At 42.2% G+C, this 21,974-nt stretch overlaps 2 protein-coding genes across 2 annotated transcripts; one reads left to right on the top strand and one right to left on the bottom strand.

The window, feature by feature from the left end:
• The first annotated feature begins 465 nt into the window (after nt 1-465).
• On the top strand, nt 466-4,766 carry fam174b (family with sequence similarity 174 member B). Its single transcript, XM_085461765.1, has 3 exons — nt 466-1,111; nt 1,833-1,964; nt 2,718-4,766. Exons 1-3 carry the CDS (start codon nt 834-836, stop codon nt 2,719-2,721), a joined length of 414 nt encoding a protein of 137 aa, XP_085317891.1. The 5' UTR covers nt 466-833; the 3' UTR covers nt 2,722-4,766.
• Nucleotides 4,220-20,801, bottom strand: st8sia2 (ST8 alpha-N-acetyl-neuraminide alpha-2,8-sialyltransferase 2). The gene is made up of 6 exons (XM_085461764.1): nt 20,321-20,801; nt 18,845-18,901; nt 16,440-16,580; nt 16,088-16,345; nt 11,762-12,055; nt 4,220-8,008 (listed from the first exon to the last, which is right to left on the bottom strand). Exons 1-6 carry the CDS (start codon nt 20,416-20,418, stop codon nt 7,696-7,698), a joined length of 1,161 nt encoding a protein of 386 aa, XP_085317890.1. The 5' UTR covers nt 20,419-20,801; the 3' UTR covers nt 4,220-7,695.
• Between the last annotated feature and the right edge of the window lie 1,173 nt (nt 20,802-21,974).

A 21,974-nucleotide genomic window follows, 5' to 3' on the forward strand; every position in this document is an offset into this window, starting at 1 on the left:
AAGAAAAGTAGCTTTGGATGGGACAGAATAAACTGTTTTTTAATTTCCTTCAATAGCTCTTTAAACGCTGATGACTAAAAATGACCATTTTCTAAAAATCAAATACATTTAAAAGCTGTTATCTATTAACACTGAAACCATATCAGTAGCCAGTATCTTGAACTGTGAAGTAGATGGGCCACAGCAACATAAAACTACACCAGGCGTTGTTTCTGTCAGCTAAGGAAAGTCTCGTCCACACTTCTAATAACTTCTAATGATTCAAAATATGAGCCGTGTTGAAAGGAAATCCATGAAATTGGACCTGCACATTTCTTTGATATGTCTCTTGTATTTTATGAGCTTTTTTTTTTATTTGTTTTTTATTAAGGTAAGCTACTAACAGGTCAAACTAAAGTTGCCAGCATAATTTTCCCCCAATCGCACGAAGTTGTTGAAATTACACGATTAGCTTGAACGCAGCACAAGCCCACATAATGCTCTTCTTCAGCACCGGGAACAGCGGGTCAGCCTGCAGAGCTCTTCCGGAGGCGGATAATCCCCTTCTCTGCGCGAAGTCCTCGTACAGTCAGGAAGGGATCGCTGTAGCTCCCCTCGAGAGGAACACGTTTTGGGATCAAATGCAAGTTACGACGGGGGAAGCGCAGCTTTGAGGACAGCTTGGACGTGTAGAGAAATGTCTGCGCATCTCTCCCTCTGGCTTTATTGTGTAAACAACCAAATCTGACACCGATAAGCGGATTCTCTATAATGTGACAGCTGCTGTCGCCGCTCATCTATTTCGGGAGAAACTACGGGCAGTATCCCGCTTGCGTTTTTATTATTTCAGGACAATGGTGGCTCATAACCTGGCCTTAACCTTTATTGCCGCGGCTCTTTGGGGGGTCAGCGGCGAACTATCGCTCACTCCTTCATCTGCGACGCACTTAAATTCAACATCATCATCATCCGTCATCAGTCAAGATTCACTGACTAACAATGCCACGGATGCTGCCGTGGGATCCCGGATTTCATCTCTAATGACGTATCTTCCGACCCTGAAAAACATTGTTATTTTCATCTGCGTGTTAACAGCTGCTCTCATCACGTGCCTGGTCATCAAAGTGGTCAGGTAGGCAGGTTGGCGCAGAAAAAACAAAGCAATCGTTGCAACGGTTGTGAAGCTGTAAAAGTCATGCAGACATTATGAGAGCAGGATTGTTTATACATTTGCGTGTGGTTGATTTGTCCCCGTGTGATGTGATGGAGAAGGGTCTGGGCCTGTTGATTCTCATCTTACGGGGATTTCTAGGCACTGATAAGTTTAGCGTCATACTGCCTTATGTAGTCGTTTTATGTGCCCGTAAGCCTTGAATCTAGTGAAGTGGGCTACATTGTTACTCTGTTTACATTTCTCTGATTGCACAGTTTATTTTCGGGCTCATCCAGGTCAGATCTAATTCTGCTAGTTGCTATTTTCCTTTGCAGTCAAACTGTTGATCATATTTCTAATTAATCAGTGAGGTTTTTTTTAGTCCCTAACATTTAAGAAGTTGATGTAAATAAAAAACAGTGTAAGATCCAGGTCAGATCTAATTCTGCTAGTTGCTATTTTCCTTTGCAGTCAAACTGGAACTTCTTCTTTGGGAGGTTGGCGCTTACTTAAGCAACTGATTATCACCATATTGAAATAATATTTGCCCCACTTTTTGGGCCAGTCTGAGCACTTTAACACACTTCATATGGCAGAACTAAAGGAAGATTACAACTTCAGGTTGTAGGCTTTGTGGTCCAAAAGGCAAAGTTTTAATTCTCTTGCTCACCTCATGTGTGACTGTTGTCTTTTCTCGCAGATCTGGCAGAAGAATCAGGAAGACTCGGAAGTATGATATTATCACTACACCTGCAGAGCGCGTCGAGATGGCGCCTCTCAATGAAGAAAACGATGAAGAGGATGACTCAACCCTTTTCGATGTCAAATACAGGTTGGTTTGTTTTGTTTTTATTTCTTTTGGATCACTTAAGCAATGACAAGTTCATCATGTTACATTCATCATATTCCAAGCAGAACCAGAGGAAAAACTCCTTTTCTTCAATTTCTACTGGTCACATAAGCAGAGAAGAAAGAAAACACGAGAGCCTCATGTACTGAGAATGTTCTACGTGTATCAGAGAAGAGAAAATGTAGATGTGGATGAGATGCTGACCATGAGAAGCCATGAGTACTAAAAATGATGGCCTTGAAGACAGATCATAAGTTTCTTTGTACAGGTTCTTACACAGCAAATGTAAGGTTAATGTAGATTTTAAAACACTGATACGTTTTCCTCAGGCGCCTTAATCTTTACTATTACAGTCATAAAATGCTGAAACCCTGATTTGCTTATGCAAGATTGCACTTTGGTTTTGACTGTGAAATTTTGCACAACGGCAAATTTACCAGCCGTCCCGGAAGTTTGTTTTTTTTTTTTTTTTTTTTAAGTACAAAGCTTGATTAAAAACTGTGTGTCTGACCAGCTTTGGTCATCCTAAAGAAACACACTACTTTAATTCTAATGCACTGTTGACTTTAGGTCTCACCCTTCCGTGCTTTCCATTGTTCACACAGTCACTTCCTCAAAGGGACGCCTTGTTTAATTGACATTCCTGACTTCCAAGTCAGACAGGACTCTTGACGGGCAAACACACTTCCTCCTCACTGTGTGCTCGTTAAGTAACTCTAAGTTTCTGCTTTGCAGGTGAATACCGGCGTGGACGTCAGCGTGTTTGAGCTGATGACTCCCACTTGGCCCGGGACAAGTACAAGTGATTTCCTGTATTTTTTGGGGTGTGTGTGTGTGTGTGTGTGTGTGTGTGTGTGTGTGTGCGCGCGCGCGCGCATTTCCAAGTCTTACCATATCAGCAACTTAATGCTGTCAGTGCATGGCTTGTATCTGTGGTTAAATGGTGTTTTGACATTACTGTTCGCTGCTTTCCTAAAGCTTCTATCACGTGAGCCAAATAATCTCCCAGGTTATTTCTAATGTTAGAGATAAGGAGGCTCCAAAAGTCTTTCAGCGAATGTCTGCTTTGAAGCCATGTCCGTAATCCAGGGTTAATCACACTTTAAATAACTAAATAAATACATGGTGGTCACTACAGATCATCGCCTAATGCGTAAAGTAGTCATTTACCAAGAGTACTTTCTTCAACTGTAAAATTTAATTGATATTTTTTTAACCAAAACCAAATATTACCTATATGTACTAACCACTTAGTTGTGCGTATATACTGTTAAAGGCTTTCCGGTCAGGAGTGAGCATACGCTACATATATATATATATATATATATATATATTTTACCGTGTATTCTTTCAGACATTCCTGTTTCGCTGCTATCACAGCTGACGTTGACCTTTAAGGTTATCAGATTTGACTCGAAGCGCAAAGACTTTGTGTCATATTTATGGAGTATATACCAGTTTGCTATGAATGTGAATCTGCTGTTATCGAGTGCGCTGAAACACGCTTAATCCTTAAAAAAGGAACCGCTGAGCAGGATCGGCGCTGCCTGTGGAGACTGCGGTCATGCCGCCACAGTGATTAACATGCGCCCAGTATCTTACTTTCAAGGCCAAGTTAAAGTTTGACTTTTCAGGGTCAAAGTCCAGTTGCTCGCTTTAAAAATATCCCCAAATTTGATATTCTTTATACGAGCTAACAAATTAAAGTCCCTCACTGTAATATTCACTAATGGCTAACTGACTTCTTCTCATAAAAGAAGAAATTTTCCTGGGCTATGATTGTATTAAAGGCCACTTTTGACATTTGGGGAAGTGATTGTTACTTTTTATAAATACTAAACCACTATATTAAAAACTCATATTAAAAAAAATTAAATTACGATTATCTATCTAAAGTTTTATTCACAGTGAATGAAAGGAAAAGCAGAGGAGATCACAAGACCCTCACGTCTCCGTCTGCCCAATAACGATAATTACATTGTTTGAGGAGCGAGGCAGAACAGACACAGATGAGCTTTTCTGCAGCACACGGTCGCGCGGTTGCCGTCTGTGACCTTCTCTTTTAATCCAAACTGTTATCTGATAGTGCACTGTGGCCTGCAGGTGCAGCTGTTTCCAAATGACCTCCATCCTCGGTTTAATAAGAAAATAAAAAGACTGCCGTGACCAAACTTGCACAATCAATTTATCGTTTTCTTTCTCTCCCCACGCCTGTCTGAAATAAAGTGTTTTTGGAATTTTGGGTAAAGCTGGATGTGTTTATTGTCTTGACAGAATCATTCATTGAATCATATGTGAATCAAACTTGTAAACATACTGAATTTTTTGAAATATGATGTTCTGTAATATTCCTCAAGCTGGCTGCTGTTATTTACTGTTTTCCACTTTTTCTCTTCTGTCCCGTGTCTTTAACTGTTTGTGCAGAAAGCTGCAGATCAATGTGTTTGTGCCTGCTCAGACAAAGATGCCAACCTTTGTCAAAGTTTTTTTTTTCTTTTTCTTGGCTGGAGTTGTGTGAAATGATGGAAAAACTTCACCGAATCATCTGCTGCACATGGTCGCTCGTAAAGAGAAATTAAAGCTGTAGCGGTGAAACTAATTTCCATGATTCCGCATTTTACCCAAAAACAAAAAAGAAAAAAAAATTACAAGTGGAACTGTTTTAAAAGTTTATAGTAAACAAGCCCCTGCTTGGTTTCTGACACAGATGTGCGTGTAGCCCTGTCTGTTTCCTCAGTTTCCATTTATTTGAAAAGCCACTGAAATAAACCCGCTTCCTTTGAAGTGTCAAGGAAAAATTTTGTGTATTTTTTTGCCACAGAAAAGTACATTCACGTTGTCATAAATGCACACGTTAAGCATCAGTGAGTCACACTGAGGATCATAAAAACGAACAAAAAGACTGGAATATGCTCAAACTGTATCCATTAACACAAGACAAACGTGCAAAAGCGAGTATTAGTTTGCTGTAATTTGCACATTAAACAGATGTTAACAGGGTACGTGGGGGGGGGAGCAAGATAAAAACTGTACAATCTTCAGAGCAGGGAACATGTGTGAGAAAGTTTTTCTCATCTGTGGCAAACTCCACATTCTGGGTTAATTAACTTAATAGCGTTGGTCACAAACCGTTTCTATTTTTTGCCAAAGTCAGACAAGCTCACACAAATAAACCTTTCATTGCTTCAGACTGCTGACGTCTCTAGTACAACTTTCATGTCTATTCTTAACTTAATTGGCGGCGTAATAAGGTCGACATGCAAGTCAACAGGCGCATCCTGTCAAAACAACACTTTTTGTGGACAAATCACATGGCTGAGAGCGCATGAGAGGCTATTTGTTTAGCTATGGAGCTCTTGGAATATTTCAAAATGCTTCCTTTAATTTTCTATAACAGAGGCATATTGTTACAGAAAAATACCCAGAGCTTCTTGGCCAAAATCTCAACATCGAGATAACTCCAAAAAAAAAAAAAAAAAAAAAAGCCCAAAACAAAACCCCTTTTGATGAGGTGGATCCTCGAAGTACAAAAATACAATTTAATCTTGTGTTAAGATGTTCCCGTTTGAAAAGCCAGTCTACTACTGGCCTTAAAATGTACATAAAAAGGAGTTTCTATCCTGACCAGAGGCCTACGACGAGACGTTTTTTGCATACTCTGTTTTTATTTTAAACTGATAACTAGGTTAAAGAACTCACAGCCAAATAAAACCTTTTATAGTGTCTGGGCATGGGGATGGTCCACTTAGGGACTGGTGGAATTGATTTATTATAGGCACAATACTATGTATCAAACTATTATATTGGTTTAATACTAATTCCAAACATGCTCTACAAGAAAAATGAACACATCACTCTACCTCCATATTTCTTAAAGTGTGACCTGTGAGCCCGTAGCAGCTCTTGGTAACATGTTACAGGTCTTTCAGGGCAACAAAGAAAGAAATGCACTAGTTTATATTTAACTAATCCACACATCAAACTATTCTTTACACTCACTGGCCACTTCATTAGGTTACCTTGCTAGTAAGCTGCCTTAATGCTTTATGGGATATGTGCTGGAAACATTCCACGACCACCCGTTGTGGTCTCCTGTCGCTGTGCCCCGTCTGCTTCACGGTGCAACGTGTTGTGTGTTCAGAGAAGCTCTTCTGCATACCTGGGTTGTAACAATAATTTGAGTCAGCTTAAAGCAGTCTAGCCATGCTCCTCTGACCTCTGACATCAACAAGGCATTTCCACCCAAAGAACTGCTGCTCACGATCCAGTGAGCTCCTCTCTTTATCAGGCCATTCTCTGTGAACCCTACAGATGGTTGTGTGGGAAAATCCGAGCAGATCAGCAGATTGTGAAATACTCAGACCAGCCTGTCTGACACATTCAGAGTCACTTAAATCCCCTTTCTTCCCTATTTTGATGCTCAGTTCAAACCTAAGCAGGTCATCTTGACCACATTTGCCAACATTCCCAAATGCACTGCTGCCTCATGATTGGTTGATGAGATATTTGCATTAACAACCAGTTGAACAGCTGTGCCTAACAAAGTGGCCAGTGAGTGTAGCAGCACATATCTGTGTTACAGCCATTATAGCAGACTAAACCTTTCTACCACTGACATATATAGCTGGTGTCAAGAAATGCAACACTGAACATATTAAGTGTCGCGAAAAGTCAATTAAAAACACAAATAACAGACACGTCACACACATTTCCAGTGTTTGTGATGTGTGCAGACCTCCTCTCCCTACATTGGTCATAAAAACCTTGAGAACCCTTGCTCCACATGAATAAAGGCATACAGATGTCCAGCTCGGGGTCCTCTCAGTGATATTTCACTGAAATAGTTGCTGATTGCGACTTAATGTTAATTTAAAAGCACATTATGGAGCTTGCTTGTTCCCAGGTTTGTAAGGAAGCCAACGAATACATTCATCTCAAAAAGTAAACCTCTTCTTAGTACAAACATCCAGCTACCGTCTCACCCTCCGGTGAGGAAACAGGGCTGGTGCTGTTTGAGGAAAGTTTACAAAGTGGGTTTATCGTTGGCAAAGTCTGAGTAAACATTCGTATGTGAACAGCTGGTACACTCCTCCATTATGCTCACGCCTTCCTTTCTTGATTTGGTTCTCAAGGTAACCTAACTTTATTAGACGGTGGCTCTGGTTTATTGGAGGTTTGAGTTTTTGCTTGTTATTAACCTTCTAACATTAAAGTAAGGTTATGTCATAGAAAGCGTTTAAGAGATTCCATTTCAAAGTGTTTTAAAAAGAAATGTTGGTCCCCTTTTTTCCTCTATCATCATTCTTCCTGATTATTAAGTGCTTCCATCTTGTGGCTCAACAAGCGAACCAGTAATTTAACAGCTCACAAAACACCCCTAAATTGAGTCTTGTCATCGCAAAGTTGGAATATGAATTTCAGAGCCAGCCTTATTAACTTTTAACACTTGTGGGATGTCAGCTACTTTTAATTTAGAATATAAAAATGAAATTATATTCATTAATTTATTTAATCAACACACATACAGACACGCAAAAAAAGATGTGCTTGTGGAGAGACCTCAGGCCTGAGGGTGGAGTTGGTCACTCTTTGAGCTTGAAATAGAAAAATTGTTCATTCCAGCTGTTGAAAATAAGTTAATTCAAGTCTCATAAAAGTGCTAGCAACGAGAAAAACTGCTCGTATTCAAGTCTGCTTGCCGCAGAACCTTCTGCTATTTGCTCTGGAGATCTTTCTGTGGTCTCTGCTGGATGCCACAAACCCCAGTGTGGAGCCGTAGCGCCCCCTGTCTGTGCAACGTGCTCAGGGTCCTGAACTCCAAAGGCATGGTGTGAGGACTCGAGCTGGAGGTGTACTCATATTTGAGGGTGTCGTAGTAGTGGTATTTAACCGGTTTGCCTTGCGGGTCGAGCGAAAAGGGCCAAAAGCCGTAAAGGTGGATCTCCTCGCAGAAGCGAGTGGCCATTGTGTACATGAGGAGGCCGGTGGTCGGACGTTTGATGTGGACGTTGTTCGTCAGCCAGTACCTGCAGATGCAGACAGAGACAGAGCTGTAAGATAAGACATTCAGGGACAAAACAGGAGACACTCGGACAGAACCAGAACAAAAGGATGAGCAATGAAGGTGTCCATAACTCTTTTCTGGGTACACAGTGAGCTCTGCATTCACTGGGAAGAACCACTTTTCTCCTTCAGTAAGAGGAGGAGTTGAATCCTGCGCGACACAAGCAAAAATAGAGAGTTTGACCGACACCTTTCTGATGTAAACAACAACACACTGGCCTCACAACTGTCTCGCATATTCCTAAAGTCTTCTGTAGGTCAGTTGGTTTAATAATTTCAGTCTTTCAAACGTGATGACTGGCTGCTTTCTTCCCTCTCTCTCTTTTACCTTTGAGTTTTCCACTGGTGATTGGTTGAAGCTGTAGGAAATGGGATTTTTAATTTTGTGAAAGAAAATGACTTCTATCTGTCGAGAGTTGGATTTTTTCACTGCAGTTGCAGAACTGCAGTAACTCCTGGCTGCTGAATTTGACATGAAATCAAAAATATTTAGGTGGACGATTTTTTTATGTTTTACTTTTTTGCAGAGTGTTGCTGAGCAGCACAGACTGTACGTTCTTTTCACTGCGTGAGCCTTTTTAACAAAAGCTGCAGACGCCACATCTGCTCTGCACGACTATTTTCTCTACCTGAGGTGACTAGCAGCTCCTGTGACAGTGACGTGCCACACGCTCCCCTTGGGAGCAGCTTCGGGGACAGATGGTCACACGTTCGCTTGCATCAGCTTCATTTTCCTTTCCAGTCACTGGCCCATTTGCCCAGCCTTGAGGCCACAACAGCCTCTCCTCTAACACCCTCTATAGTTAATGTGGAAGCTCGTGTTGAGATGCAGCAGCAGTAACCTCCCACTCAGCTCATGAGCCGTGCAGGACAAACAGTGGGCAGGAGAACAGGGTTTAATTATCAGTGGCATCATCCGAGGTGAGATTTGAGATTTGGTTGCGGTGAATATGAGCACATAAGATTTATTCTCTACTGCAAACTAGCACGATTTAAAGTTCAGCTTTTCCAAGGAAAGGTCAGGGGAGCATTTATCAGGCACGACTATCGATTTAGGGCAAAGACTGTTTCTTACGGTCTGTAAACAAGAAAAATCATGGCTGGTTGTACCTCTTTGCAATACCGAGAGTGAGTTGGAGCATAGAAAATCGCATAATTTGGTCACCGACCAGCGGTGGTTGTTAGGCTTTTAACGAGGCAGGAAAGAACCAGGGCAGAGTGTGCTAATGATAACAGAGGCGAGGACACACAAACAATAGCAGAGAGGGATTTTTATAAATGTCCAAATGCACTTTAGGACATTTGACATCAGTGTAAAGAGGACTTCTTAAAAAAAATCACTGACAAGCTGTTAAATAAAAAAAGATAACAGTAATGATAATAAATGGAATTTATAACATGATTAACCAAATGCACTAAACACAACACATTAAACCACAGCGCAGCAGCTTTTCCTATTATCTGAGCTATGCAGGAGCTCCGGAAAAAGCAGCAGAAGGAACAAATCAACAACATTTGCAAATAATTAGGCAAACTGATCTTTTCACAAGCTCGTATAAATCAGGCTAAAGAGCTGACGGGAACATGTGATCACCGAGATTTTGACTTCGCCTCATCAGTGAAGCCTCAGCGTGACGCTGAATTGTGAAATGTGTGTGTTTGCTTTCTTGCAGAGAATCAAGTCGAAAGATTGACTTTATGAACACCATGAGGTCAGTCCACACAGCTTTTTAATGCAGCATCTCTGCTGGTTGCCTGGCAATGTCACGGTGTCAGGTGCAGGACTCGCTGCTCCCTGCTTTTTTTTAACCAAGATAGAGTCAAATGGTGGGAGCGCTGTGACTCAATGGAAATGTCATATTATATTTTGGTCCAGCACCACCTCTGACCCCGTGACTTTTCTTTTGATTTCACCATGAGGATGATATTGTGGTTTCATTTTGGAGTGATGATGCAGGTTAACCTCTCCCAGCTGTAACTGGGCAGGACCATCTAATCAAACCACACAGAGCTCCTGTGGATGATTACGAAATGCTGGGTGACTCTCACACTTTTTAAGCCACGGTATCTTTGCTGTGAAGTACAGCAGCTGCTTAAAGACTGGTCCATGTTGATTACCATGCGTGCTAAGCACTATGGAAAAGCCTTTCCCAAGCATGGTGGGCAGACACAGCACTCAATTTCTAGAGAATTTTTAACTTCCCTCTGTGCTCAAGCAGCTTTAGTGGAAAGTGTGCACAAGGAGATGGACTTAAACACCGTGCGTGTCCTTGTGGACTTGTACTGAATCCTCTCATGCACCCTGCCCTCAAAGCAAGCATTGAGCATTGTGCGGGTGCAGCACTGTTGGACAGAACTAAGCAGCATATGCAAACATTCAACTTGAGCCAAAGAGACCAGGCTAGTACTTTTCCTTTCCTTTCCTCAAGATATTCACACTAAGCTAAATGCTTCTTACCTGACATGACATCAGACAAGACTAGACCTGAAGCAACATCTGCCCATGTGAAAGAAGTACATTTCCCAAATTGACCCCATCACATTGTATCCAGGGTTAAATTGGTATTTTATATATAAAGTGGGCCTATTTTATATTTTCCTTATTTTTTTGTCACAGTGCTCATTTCGGGAAAAAGAAACCCATTTCTTTTCCTCCCTTTTTTCCCCGAGTTTCCACAATTTACAAGTGTCCCATAAATGTGTCACAAGCAGGCGATCCTAAAGCTGCAGACTTGAAAAGAGGACAGCTATAAAAGGAGACAGCAACCGAACAAATGAGTGCGATGGTGCCCGTTTAAAACAGCCCTGTGCAGAACAGACAGACCGTTTCAGGAAAGCAAACACATACAATGAGATAAAAGTGTAAACAAAGAAATGTCGTTCATACTTGTTCAGCTGTCTTCGTGCGATTTTTTTTTAATTACATTTTTTAAAAGTTGGCACTTTTCTGTCATGCTTTCAAATTTCAAGGCCCTTTTTGAGGGTTAAGACTAAGCTTAGGGTTAAAATTAGAATTAGGTTCAGGTTAGTGTTTGGCAGTTAGCTGTGATCCTAAACTTAGGACTGAGAGGCAAAAGTGAAGCACAGAACGATAACGGCACAGCACAGCTGTCACTCTTTTAGTCAAAATCTTGTGAGCCGTTCATTCAAATGACGTCAAACTGGGCACTGCACTCAGCCAGGGGCCCCACTAATACCCCTGCAAAATTTGAAGTGGATTGAAAGAACAGTTGGAGAACAGATGGACGGACAGACCGAGAGTCCTCAAATTATTAGAAAGAAGTTATTGTCCAAAATAATACTCAATTTGGCTTTCCCAAAGACAAAAGCACTGACAGTTTAAGCAGTAAGTTGGCTTAAATGGAGTTAGCTAAAATGACTTGTTACAAATAGAAGATCAACTAAAGGCTGCACAGTGGGGAGGGACGTTTAACCAAAATAAGTCATTCTTGGAACTGTGAGTCATGCAAAGCTACTCAGTCAGAGACCCAGAATAAAACTATAGGGCTGAAAAATGAGCATAACAGTTTCCCTTTTAGGTAAATTTGATAGGTGGGCCCTTGAGTGGAGAAAGGCAGAGTAGCTTTATCTCACCGACTGCCCCCGGTGATCAGCTGTGCTTAAAAATAGCCACCTGGGCTGCAGATTGGCTTCGTCAGCCCCTTTGAGTGTGCTGCTCACAGGTGTTCTTATAAGTCTGTGCTTGAGCATCTTACCCTCTGACGGCATGGAGAAGGCGCAGCGATGGAAAGGCGGTGCGTATGTCTACGGTGTGCAGCAGGATGAGACGCAGTGCCCACTCCACGCGCTCCTCTCCGCCCTTGGCCATGAAGGCTGGGATCCACAACACGCTGCCGCTGAGGCTTCGAAGACGCCGTAAGAAGCGTTCCTTCCACTCATTGGTGACCAGGTCCTGGAAGGCTCGCTGCACTACTGACGGGTTCATGGTCACCAAGTTGGTCCGCCATCCCACGTCCTGAAAGTATTCCTCCACCGGTGCCAGGTTACACCTTAAAGCAAAGAGCGTTCAGTTTTAACATGGGGAAATACTCTATTAAACACCTAGGATTTACACAAATGAATCAAATATATGGTTCGCTAATGATGTGTAAGGCTTTTACAAGTATACAAAAGTAAAGAAAGTCAAAACTTTCCACCTTTATGTTACAGTTAAAGCTCTGATATCCTCTATGAAGGCAACTTTTAAGTAACTTTCACCTCCCTATGTGGTTCTGATTAATGAAACACAGGTGGATAACTGACGGGTTGCATTAAGCCAATGGTGGAAGCTGTTCGATCATCTCATCGTGAAACCTTGACGAGAAGCTTTTGTTTATTCGTTTATTTTTTCCACGTAATTTAGCAACCATCTGTTTCCCCCACCACCACCCAAAGTCTGAAGAGTGAAACAGAGCAGAAGTAAAGGTGAAATTCAGCAGGAAAGCAGGGTGGCATTTTCTTCATTGATGTTAGTCTCCGCCTGAAAGTAAATGTCAGAAAAACACAAAGCTGGTAATTATCCTCACAGCGAAACATCTCCATTCTGTAGGCAGGGAGGAGACATCAGGAGGCCTTGTTGTTAATACGTTTTTATTCTCTTATCTACACACTGATTACAGTGTTTGTTTAGTCTGAGCACTTCAGATCTGCAGGGTTTGTTCATATTTTCAATGATAAATTACCAGGACTTCTTTACTTTCAGTCAAACTTTCATCATCTGAAACATCAGTGTAAAAAGAATCAAAATTCAGTGCAGTGATTCTTAACTAAAGATTAATGACAAGTTTTATATAAAAGCCATAGTTTAACTAGAGCTGCCTGTCCCAGCTTTTGCTTATCTTTTTAAATTTTAATTCAGTTGTTTCACTTAGTATCCACTGTGACTTTGCTTGTTTCCATTTACAGTGGGGCAAAAAAGTATTTAGTCAGCCACCGATTGTGCAAGTTCCCCCACCTAAAATGATGACAGAGGTCAGTAATTTGCACCAGAGGTACACTTCAACTGTGAGAGACAGAATGTGAAAAACAAATCCATGAATCCACATGGTAGGATTTGTAAAGAATTTATTCGTAAATCAGGGTGGAAAATAAGTATTTGGTCAATAACAAAAATACAACTCAATACTTTGTAACATAACCTTTGTTGGCAATAACAGAGGTCAAACGTTTACTATAGGTCTTTACCAGGTTTGCACACACAGTAGCTGGTATTTTGGCCCATTCCTCCATGCAGATCTTCTCGAGAGCAGTGATGTTTTGGGGCTGTCGCCGAGCAACACAGACTTTCAACTCCCACCACAGATTTTCTATGGGGTTGAGGTCTGGAGACTGGCTAGGCCACTCCAGGACTTTCAAATGCTTCTTACGGAGCCACTCCTTTGTTGCCCGGGCGGTGTGTTTTGGATCATTGTCATGTTGGAAAACCCAGCCTTGTTTCATCTTCAAAGTTCTCACTGATGGAAGGAGGTTTTGGCTCAAAATCTCACGATACATGGCCCCATTCATTCTGTCCTTAACACGGATCAGTCGTCCTGTCCCCTTGGCAGAAAAACAGCCCCATAGCATGATGTTTCCACCCCCATGCTTCACAGTAGGTATGGTGTTCTTGGGATGCAACTCAGTATTCTTCATCCTCCAAACACGACGAGTTGAGTTTATACCACAAAGTTCTACTTTGGTTTCATCTGACCACATGACATTCTCCCAATCCTCTGCTGTATCATCCATGTGCTCTCTGGCAAACTTCAGACGGGCCTGGACATGCACTGGCTTCAGCAGCGGAACACGTCTGGCACTGCGGGATTTGATTCCCTGCCGTTGTAGTGTGTTACTGATGGTGACCTTTGTTACTTTGGTCCCAGCTCTCTGCAGGTCATTCACCAGGTCCCCCCGTGTGGTTCTGGGATCTTTGCTCACCGTTCTCATGATCATTTTGACCCCACGGGATGAGATCTTGCATGGAGCCCCAGATCGAGGGAGATTATCAGTGGTCTTGTACGTCTTCCATTTTCTGATGATTGCTCCCACAGTTGATTTTTTCACACCAAGCTGCTTGCCTATTGTAGATTCACTCTTCCCAGTCTGGTGCAGGTCTACAATACTTTTCCTGGTGTCCTTCGAAAGCTCTTTGGTCTTGGCCATGGCGGAGTTTGGAGTCTGACTGTTTGAGGCTGTGGACAGGTGTCTTTTATACAGATGATGAGTTCAAACAGGTGCCATTCATACAGGTAACGAGTGGGGGACAGAAAAGCTTCTTACAGAGGACGTTACAGGTCTGTGAGAGCCAGAGATTTTCCTTGTTTGAGGTGACCAAATACTTATTTTCCACCCTAATTTACGAATAAATTCTTTACAAATCCTACCATGAGGATTCATGGATTTTTTTTCACATTCTGTCTCTCACAGTTGAAGTGTACCTCTGGTGCAAATTACTGACCTCTGTCATCATTTTAAGTGGGGGAACTTGCACAATCGGTGGCTGACTAAATACTTTTTTGCCCCACTGTAGTTTCAGTCTTTATTAATTATTGTTGCATGGAGGGAATATGTCAGAGGCAAGATTTAGTAAAATCAGTACAGGTATTATAAAAACACAGAACCTCTTGAAATCACAGTCTTGTAGAAATTCAGAATCTCAATAAATAAATACATCAAAGCCTCATAAGGCAATTTTTAATTAAACAAAAATGATTTTGTTCTGTAAGCCTCGTGTTCATTTAATTGCTCCCTTTTTGTGACTGGTCAGGTGCCACCAACGCCATGCTATCTCTTTCATAATCTATGTTTTAAACCATAATTATAAAGTGAATCACATTTGCCAAATTTGCTAAAACTTCAGCAGGCTTTGGAGTTAAAACTTTAATTGCCACAGATTTGATTTTTTTTTTTAAAATTAATTAATTAATTAATTTGAGCAAATGAACCCTGGATCTTTTATCTGTGTGGGTGTTCTCCGCTCTGGGGTGTTGTGTTTTACATCTTAATGGTTGCTGTCGCTGTCCACAGCAGCTAATGTACCCACTGCAAAGAACAGATGGTGCATGATGAGCTGAAGCAATCTATGTACCCCGAACGCTGTCAACCTACTTTGTGGGAACCGAGCGAAGGGCAGGGAACTATATTTAGCTGCAACATTATCTGCCGATCGGATATGTGAGCACAGAAGCGAATTCCTCCGCTTCTCAAAATGACACATTTCCTGTTCTGTGACTTCAGCTGACCATTACTGCCATCGCCTGGCATTATCATGATGCTGAGGGAGTCTAGAAATCATGACCTCTTCTCACCAGGGTAACACGGCAGCACAAGATACAAGACAGACAGGCATACAACAGAATCCACTCGTGAAAGGTGTGCAAGACTTTGAGCTATCGATCAACCAGCGCAGTGAGGTGCTGCTCTAATTCTAACAACACTGATTTCTGAGAGTGTGCAGGTTGGGCGGTTCTGTTCGATCATGCCTAACTCCAAAGATAATTTAAACCAGAACACTTTTCTTTTTTTTTTCCATCTGCCAAATATAATACAGCCTTGACAGGCTTTTTTTTCTTTACCTCTGGTGGCAGGTATGAATGGTGATACATAACCCACTCAGGGACTCGCGAGCTTGCACCCAAACACAAACAGACCTGGCCGATGGCTTCGCAAACAGCGCGCTCTGCTAAATGAGAGCAGGGCCCAGGAGAATACTGGTGTTTCTCTGAAAAGCACAACGTCTTACCGCTGAATGCAAAGGCTGTTCAAAATGTCAATTTCATGTATAATCGTTCATCTAACAGCTCTCAACTTGACAGTTGGCTCCCAAATTTAAGCCATCAGAGAGGCTTTGACAGCTTTTTCAAATGCGCAATTAAAATATTTCCAGCCGTGTGGCCACCAGCTATCGATTATCATACTAATATGAATTATACACTCAGTGCAGGAGATAAGACAAGCCTAAAACTTAATGCACCAATCTATTTCAATTATAGTCCATTTTAACTGCTGTGTTTTATGATTTATTTCAAGCAAAAGGCTTCTAAGACTTAAATCACCCATGTTACCTGATAACAAAGTCATGAGAGTCGATCTCAGGCCCACAGCTGCTGTTCAGAAGGATCCCGGAGTTGCCCACGATGGCACAGCGCCTGTAATGCTGGTTTTTCATGGGGGATACGGTTGGCAAGAGACGGTAGAGATTTTCTGAGATGTTTGTGGTACTGTGGCGATCAAAAACATAGTGGATGATATCTCCCGGTTTCAGCGTGCCCTTCAGAATCGAGATGTCTCTCTCCGGGTCGAGGAATCTCAGAATGTTTTTCCTGTGAAAAGAGAAAATATGCGCCAATTATGACCGCCCGTCTACAGCGAAGTGTAAAACCTTGTGGAGATAATTGTGGAGGGTGATAAAAATACCTGATGAGGTGGGAGAGGGTCTTATTGAAAGTCCAGCTGTTTGACGAGTGTTTGGCAGTGTTATTGTAGATTGGACGGTGACGATATGTGTCCGCGCTTGCTGTTGTCAAAGCAGTGGGGTTTACATGTACTGCAGCTTTTCTAAATGATAAGAAAAAGTTGTGTTACCAACACACAGTCCAAAAAAATTATGCCTGTTATCTCCTCCATGTATTGCTAGAATTTGCCCCATTCATTGCTAAATCTAAAGGCTGTTATGTCAAGCTTTTCCTTCTCCGAACAGACTAAAAACAGAGATGCTGTATAGAATGTAACCAAGAAAAATATGTGAATCTGAGTGTACCAAGGTAGAGTTACGGTACAAGAAAACTAGATTCAACAAATGACTCCATGCTTTGTTTATTACCGGCTTTGCTCTTTTCCAGTCCCTTGGTTCATCTTCTATGTGTGAAATTTAGTTTCACTTCCTCTTCCTTTAACCCAACTTATTTCTGATTGGTTGCCACTTGCAAACAGAAGGTTTAAACAGCAGATTGCCGATTAGGGCTATCCCCTCTTTGTGACCTAATAGAGAGCCAGTAGGAGGAAATAACATATGAAAGTGAACCTTTTTAATACACTGAAGCCTGAATTTTTCACATATGGCATTTTTAGTTATTCCCATGCCGGCTCCATTATTTGAAAATTTCGCCATTTTTAATAGGAGCATCTACCATCAGTAAGCCCAGAAAATGAGGAAAAGTAAGATAGGTCCAACTTAAGATGAAAATTTGAACTGGAACATGACATCTGATGGGGCTGCTCTATCACTGGCCATTTTGATAGGGACACCTGTTCAACTTCTCATTAATGCAAATATCTAAACAGCCAATCACATGGTATCCATTTAGGCATCCAGACAAGACACCCTGCTGAAGTTCAAACTGAACATCAGAATGAGAAAAAAATGTAATTTAAGTTATTTTGAAAAAGCGTAGTTGTTGGTGCCAGATGGGATCTGAATATTTCAGATTCTGCTGATATACTAGGATTTTCCCATGCAACCACCTTTACGGTTTATAGAGAATGGTCCAAAGAAGAGAAAAAGCATCGTTGATGTCAAAGGTCAAAGGACAATGGTCTGTTGCCTTCTTGTCTGCTTCCAGCTGACATGGAGGCAAAAGTAAATCAAATCACCACCTTTAAAAGCAAAGTACAAACAAGAGCATCTCTAAATATTAAACATGGTGAACCTTAAAATTGATGTGCTATGGCAGCAGAAGACCACACCTGTGGGACTCCTCTCAGCCAATAACAGAAAACTGAAGCTACAGTTCACATGGACTCAACAGAAGACTGGGAAAACGTTGTCTGGTGTGATGAGTCTTGATTTGCTTCGACATTTGGACGGTAGGGTCAGAATTTGGCACGAACAACACGAGAACATGGATCGATCCTGCCTTGTATCAATGGTTCAGGCAGCCAGCGGTGGCGAAATGGTGTGGGGGATTATATCTTGGCATACTCTGGACTAATATGTACCAACAATACTAATGGCTGAGTATTGTTGGTAAGCATGTGAATCCCTTTACAACCACAGTGGACCCATCTGTTGATGACTGCTTCCAGCAAGATAACGCAACACATCACAAAGCTCAAATCATCTCAAACTGTTTTTGTGAACATGTCAGTGAGTTCACTGTATACACACAGCACCCACAGTCACTCTATCCCAATCCAATACAGTACCTTTGCAGGGACAGGAGATTCGCAACACTGATGTGCACCTGACAAGTCTCCAGCTAATATGTGATGTTATCAAGTCAATATGGACCAAAATCTCTGAGGAATGTTTCCAGCATGTTGCTGAATCTGTGCTACAAAGAATTAAGTCACTCTTGAAGCAAGAGAGTGGTCCAACCCAACAGTAAAAAGGTGTACCTAATGAAGTGTCTGGTGAGCACAAATACTGCTTCAGATTCTTAAGGACTTGCGGCAGGCTATATGTAGGTACAGATAATATTACTTCTACTTAAGTATCTGATTCATTCAGCCACTGCTCCAAAAAAGGACCTCCTTGACATGAACAATAACTGTTCGGCGAAATACTGCAGTTTCCTTAAAGTTAAATCCAGCTTTGCTCACATGGCAGATGTTTGCATTGTCACATGGATACCACACAAACGCACATACACACACATACTTTGATGGGTATTTATAGCGGCTGTGTCTCGCCTTAAAAAAAACTAATGAGACGCTCACTGTGACTGACTCACTGTGGCATCATAGCTGTAAAGGATTCAGTGACCAATAGCAAGCGAAAATTACCCAGAGAGGCCATTTAGCTACCCACTGGTGTTCTACAGCTGTGTGTGTGTGTGTGTGTGTGTGTGTGTTTGTGTGTCTGAGTAGATAAGATTTCAGACCTGTGTGGTTTGGGGATGAGCTGGTGCAAGTTCATCTTCTTTGAATGTCCAATATTTCTGAGTGGGAAAAAAAAGGTTTAGATTGAATTATGAATCACTTACTGCGGTGTAGATTCTTACACTGAGCTGTATCCAGCAGCAGGCGTACTGTACATCACTCTTACAAGACAGAATAAAGGTGAAAAGCACACATCAAGGCATTTTTAGAGAACTTCACTGTAGACCCATTTGCTGATGTAATGAGGGGAAATGTGGCCTTAATGGGGCCCCATTATACTGAAAAGAAGATTTTCTTTTCATGGAGGAAAAGAGCGATCGCTTTACAAGGGTGTTGAATGCATCAGGCAAAATGCATTTACAGTAAATATATTGTATATGCATTCAGATTGTTAAGCTTCGAGCAATTTTGCAATCGTGACCTTGGTCACATCTAATAGACGACTTTAAATATAGGAGTGAAGAAGTGAAACACCGGAGTGCTACCGGGGCTCCTTTCATTCGTTTTACAATCCCGGTGGCCTTTAAATATATTGTTATAATCATATTAGCTTGAATTTTATGCAGGAGTGGAATTGGTTCTGGTGCTTCTCCCACGGCAAATCACAAACCAATGTGACCTCATTACAATGTGAGCCACAGCCGGGTAATTGCTTTCAAAACAAAATGTTCTTGTTCAAAGGGGAGAAATGCAAGAAGACAAAAGCTGCATAGAGACGTAGAATTTTTTTCTTTAAAAGTGAGTTTTTGTTTTTTGGTTGTTGTTTTTTTTGCCATTCAGGTAACAGGGCGTCTTTCCATCTATGTGATGATTATGAAGAGAAGCAGAGGAGGATGTAGCCCTGCTGAGGTCTGGTTGGATTTTTTTTCTTTTCTTTTTTGGAACCTGCATGTTTTTCATGCTAAATTAAGAATGGATCTTCTTGCAGGTCAAACGCGCGTGTGTGTGACTTGGAGGAATCCTGCGGCAACATTTCAAACTCTGAAAATGAAAAGAAGAAAAATATATAGAGGAGACCCTCTTTTTTTGTCGTTCTTTTGCCCCTTCACCTCTTTTGTCTCTCTTACACACACACACACGCTTCCCCCTTCTCTATTTCTCTCCCCCCTCTCTCTTATAGTGTAAATGTATCCTATCCCGCATGCAGCCTGCTGCAAGACAAATAGCCTAATCCTTGGAGACCCAGGCAGGCGGGCTGCTGTAGGAACAGCTGCTCCTGCTGCACCCAAGTGTTACAAATGTAGAAAACAAACCGCGCACACTCCGGCACCCCAAACTCCGAACTTCATTTCAATTCAAATAAACTCGTTTATTCCACTCAGTCAGCCCCCTTTTCCCTCCCCTCACATCGCACCTCAAATCTTCTGAGAAAGCCTGAAGGAAATAACCTGCTGGGTAAGAAAACAATGGGCATCATCTCTCCCTCCCTCTCCCTCTCTCACACACACTGCGTGGATAAATCACGGCGGGATACTTACGCAGTTTCTTCCTCCACTTCTGCAATATCATCAATTATCAAAAGCACAACCAGCAGCGTTACAAAGCCGAACAACAGTGTGCGGAATACAAGCGGCATGGCTGAGAGGGGGGAGGCTGCAGCTGCCGGGGGGGCCGGGGGGAGTCCCTCCGTTTAGCGAACACTGACTTAAATGAACCTCCTTGTGTTTTCCATTTAGAAAGCGAAAATCCGCTCAGTCATCTGTGCCTTTGTTCTTTTCGCCAGAGTCGGACACTCCCCGGCGAGCTGCGGTCCTTCCTCTCTCCTCTCTCTCTTCTCAGATGTTCAGTTGTGTGTGTTTCTGTTTCCCGACGGGGCGATGCTGCTGCTGCTGCTGCTGCCGCCGCTGCTGCGGTCTCCGCTCTTCCCTCTATTCCCCAGTCAAACTTTGAACGCGTGCACCTACAGAGCCTGCCATGGGAGCAGCGAGATGTGGACCACATGCAGTCTTAAAGGCGCAGGGGCCAAACTCTCCCATCTTCACTCCCCCCCACCCGCCCACTCCACATCCACCATCCACTCAGCCGGTTTGATCTCACTCTCCAGGTTGCTGCTCCAGGTGTTGCTGGCGCACGGAGTGAGGAGAGGTGAGAGACTGCAGCAGTGTGGAGCCAGCCTGCACAGGTGTATGAGGCGAGTGGTTAAAAAATAAAAAAAAAGAGAAAAAATCAGGCATGCATGAATCATCTGAGTGCAGTATTCAAGCAGGCATGTGTGGTCTGAAAACCCACGTTGTCAAAATAAAGGTCAAACATCTTTCTGTAGCCGTGTTCACCACTGTTGGAAACTACTTGTGTGCCTTTCATAGTCAGCTTTAGTCATTAGTTTGTTTAGAGCAGCAGAGAGCCCTATATCTATCTTTTTTCTTCACATTTCCACTTAAAAATGAATCCCAAATTTTGTGAGTAACAAGAGTGAAATTCACATCTTCGAAAAGGAGATGGTAAATGGCCTGTATTTGTATAGCGCTTTTCTAGTCCCTAAGGACCCCAAAGCGCTTTACACAACCTGTCATCCACCCATTCACACACACATTCACACACTGGTGATGGCAAGCTACAATGTAGCCACAGCCACCCTGGGGCGCACTGACAGAGGCGAGGCTGCCGGACACTGGCGCCACCGGGCCCTCTGACCACCACCAGATGCAGCACATCTTCTCTTTACCACCAGACCGGAGTGGCATTTGAAAAAAATCTTCTATCTAATCAAAAAAACAACAACCCGTAAATAGCCTTGCAGCAGTGAGTCAGTGGACAGCGATGTCAATGAAAATGTTCACACATCCAACAAGAAAAAGAAGCCAAAACGGATCCCACATCTATCTGCGTCACAGTAGCTTCTGAGTGCACCCTGTTTGGCAAATTTCAACAAATACTGCACTTTTTAAATGGGCCAAATATGTAAGAAATCAAAGCTATTACCCCACAAACAGCAAAGATTACACACAAGTAAAAATAAAATACACTGCATTGTAAAAACAAAGCATAATTTGCTTTTGTCTTATAGACACGTTTTCTTTTTGTTTTATACAATATCTTATATCTAAAAGTGAAATTGATTAGAAAAAGTTCACATTACAGGGCTGCTACAAAAAAGAAGCAGAAGAGCATCTCTGAAGCAGATGTGTGGCA

The sequence above is a fragment of the Copadichromis virginalis genome, linkage group LG7 (assembly GCF_057382275.1).
Source record: "Copadichromis virginalis isolate Kocher_CV1m ecotype Utaka linkage group LG7, C_Virginalis_male_GT1.1, whole genome shotgun sequence".
Classification (NCBI taxonomy): domain Eukaryota; kingdom Metazoa; phylum Chordata; class Actinopteri; order Cichliformes; family Cichlidae; genus Copadichromis; species Copadichromis virginalis.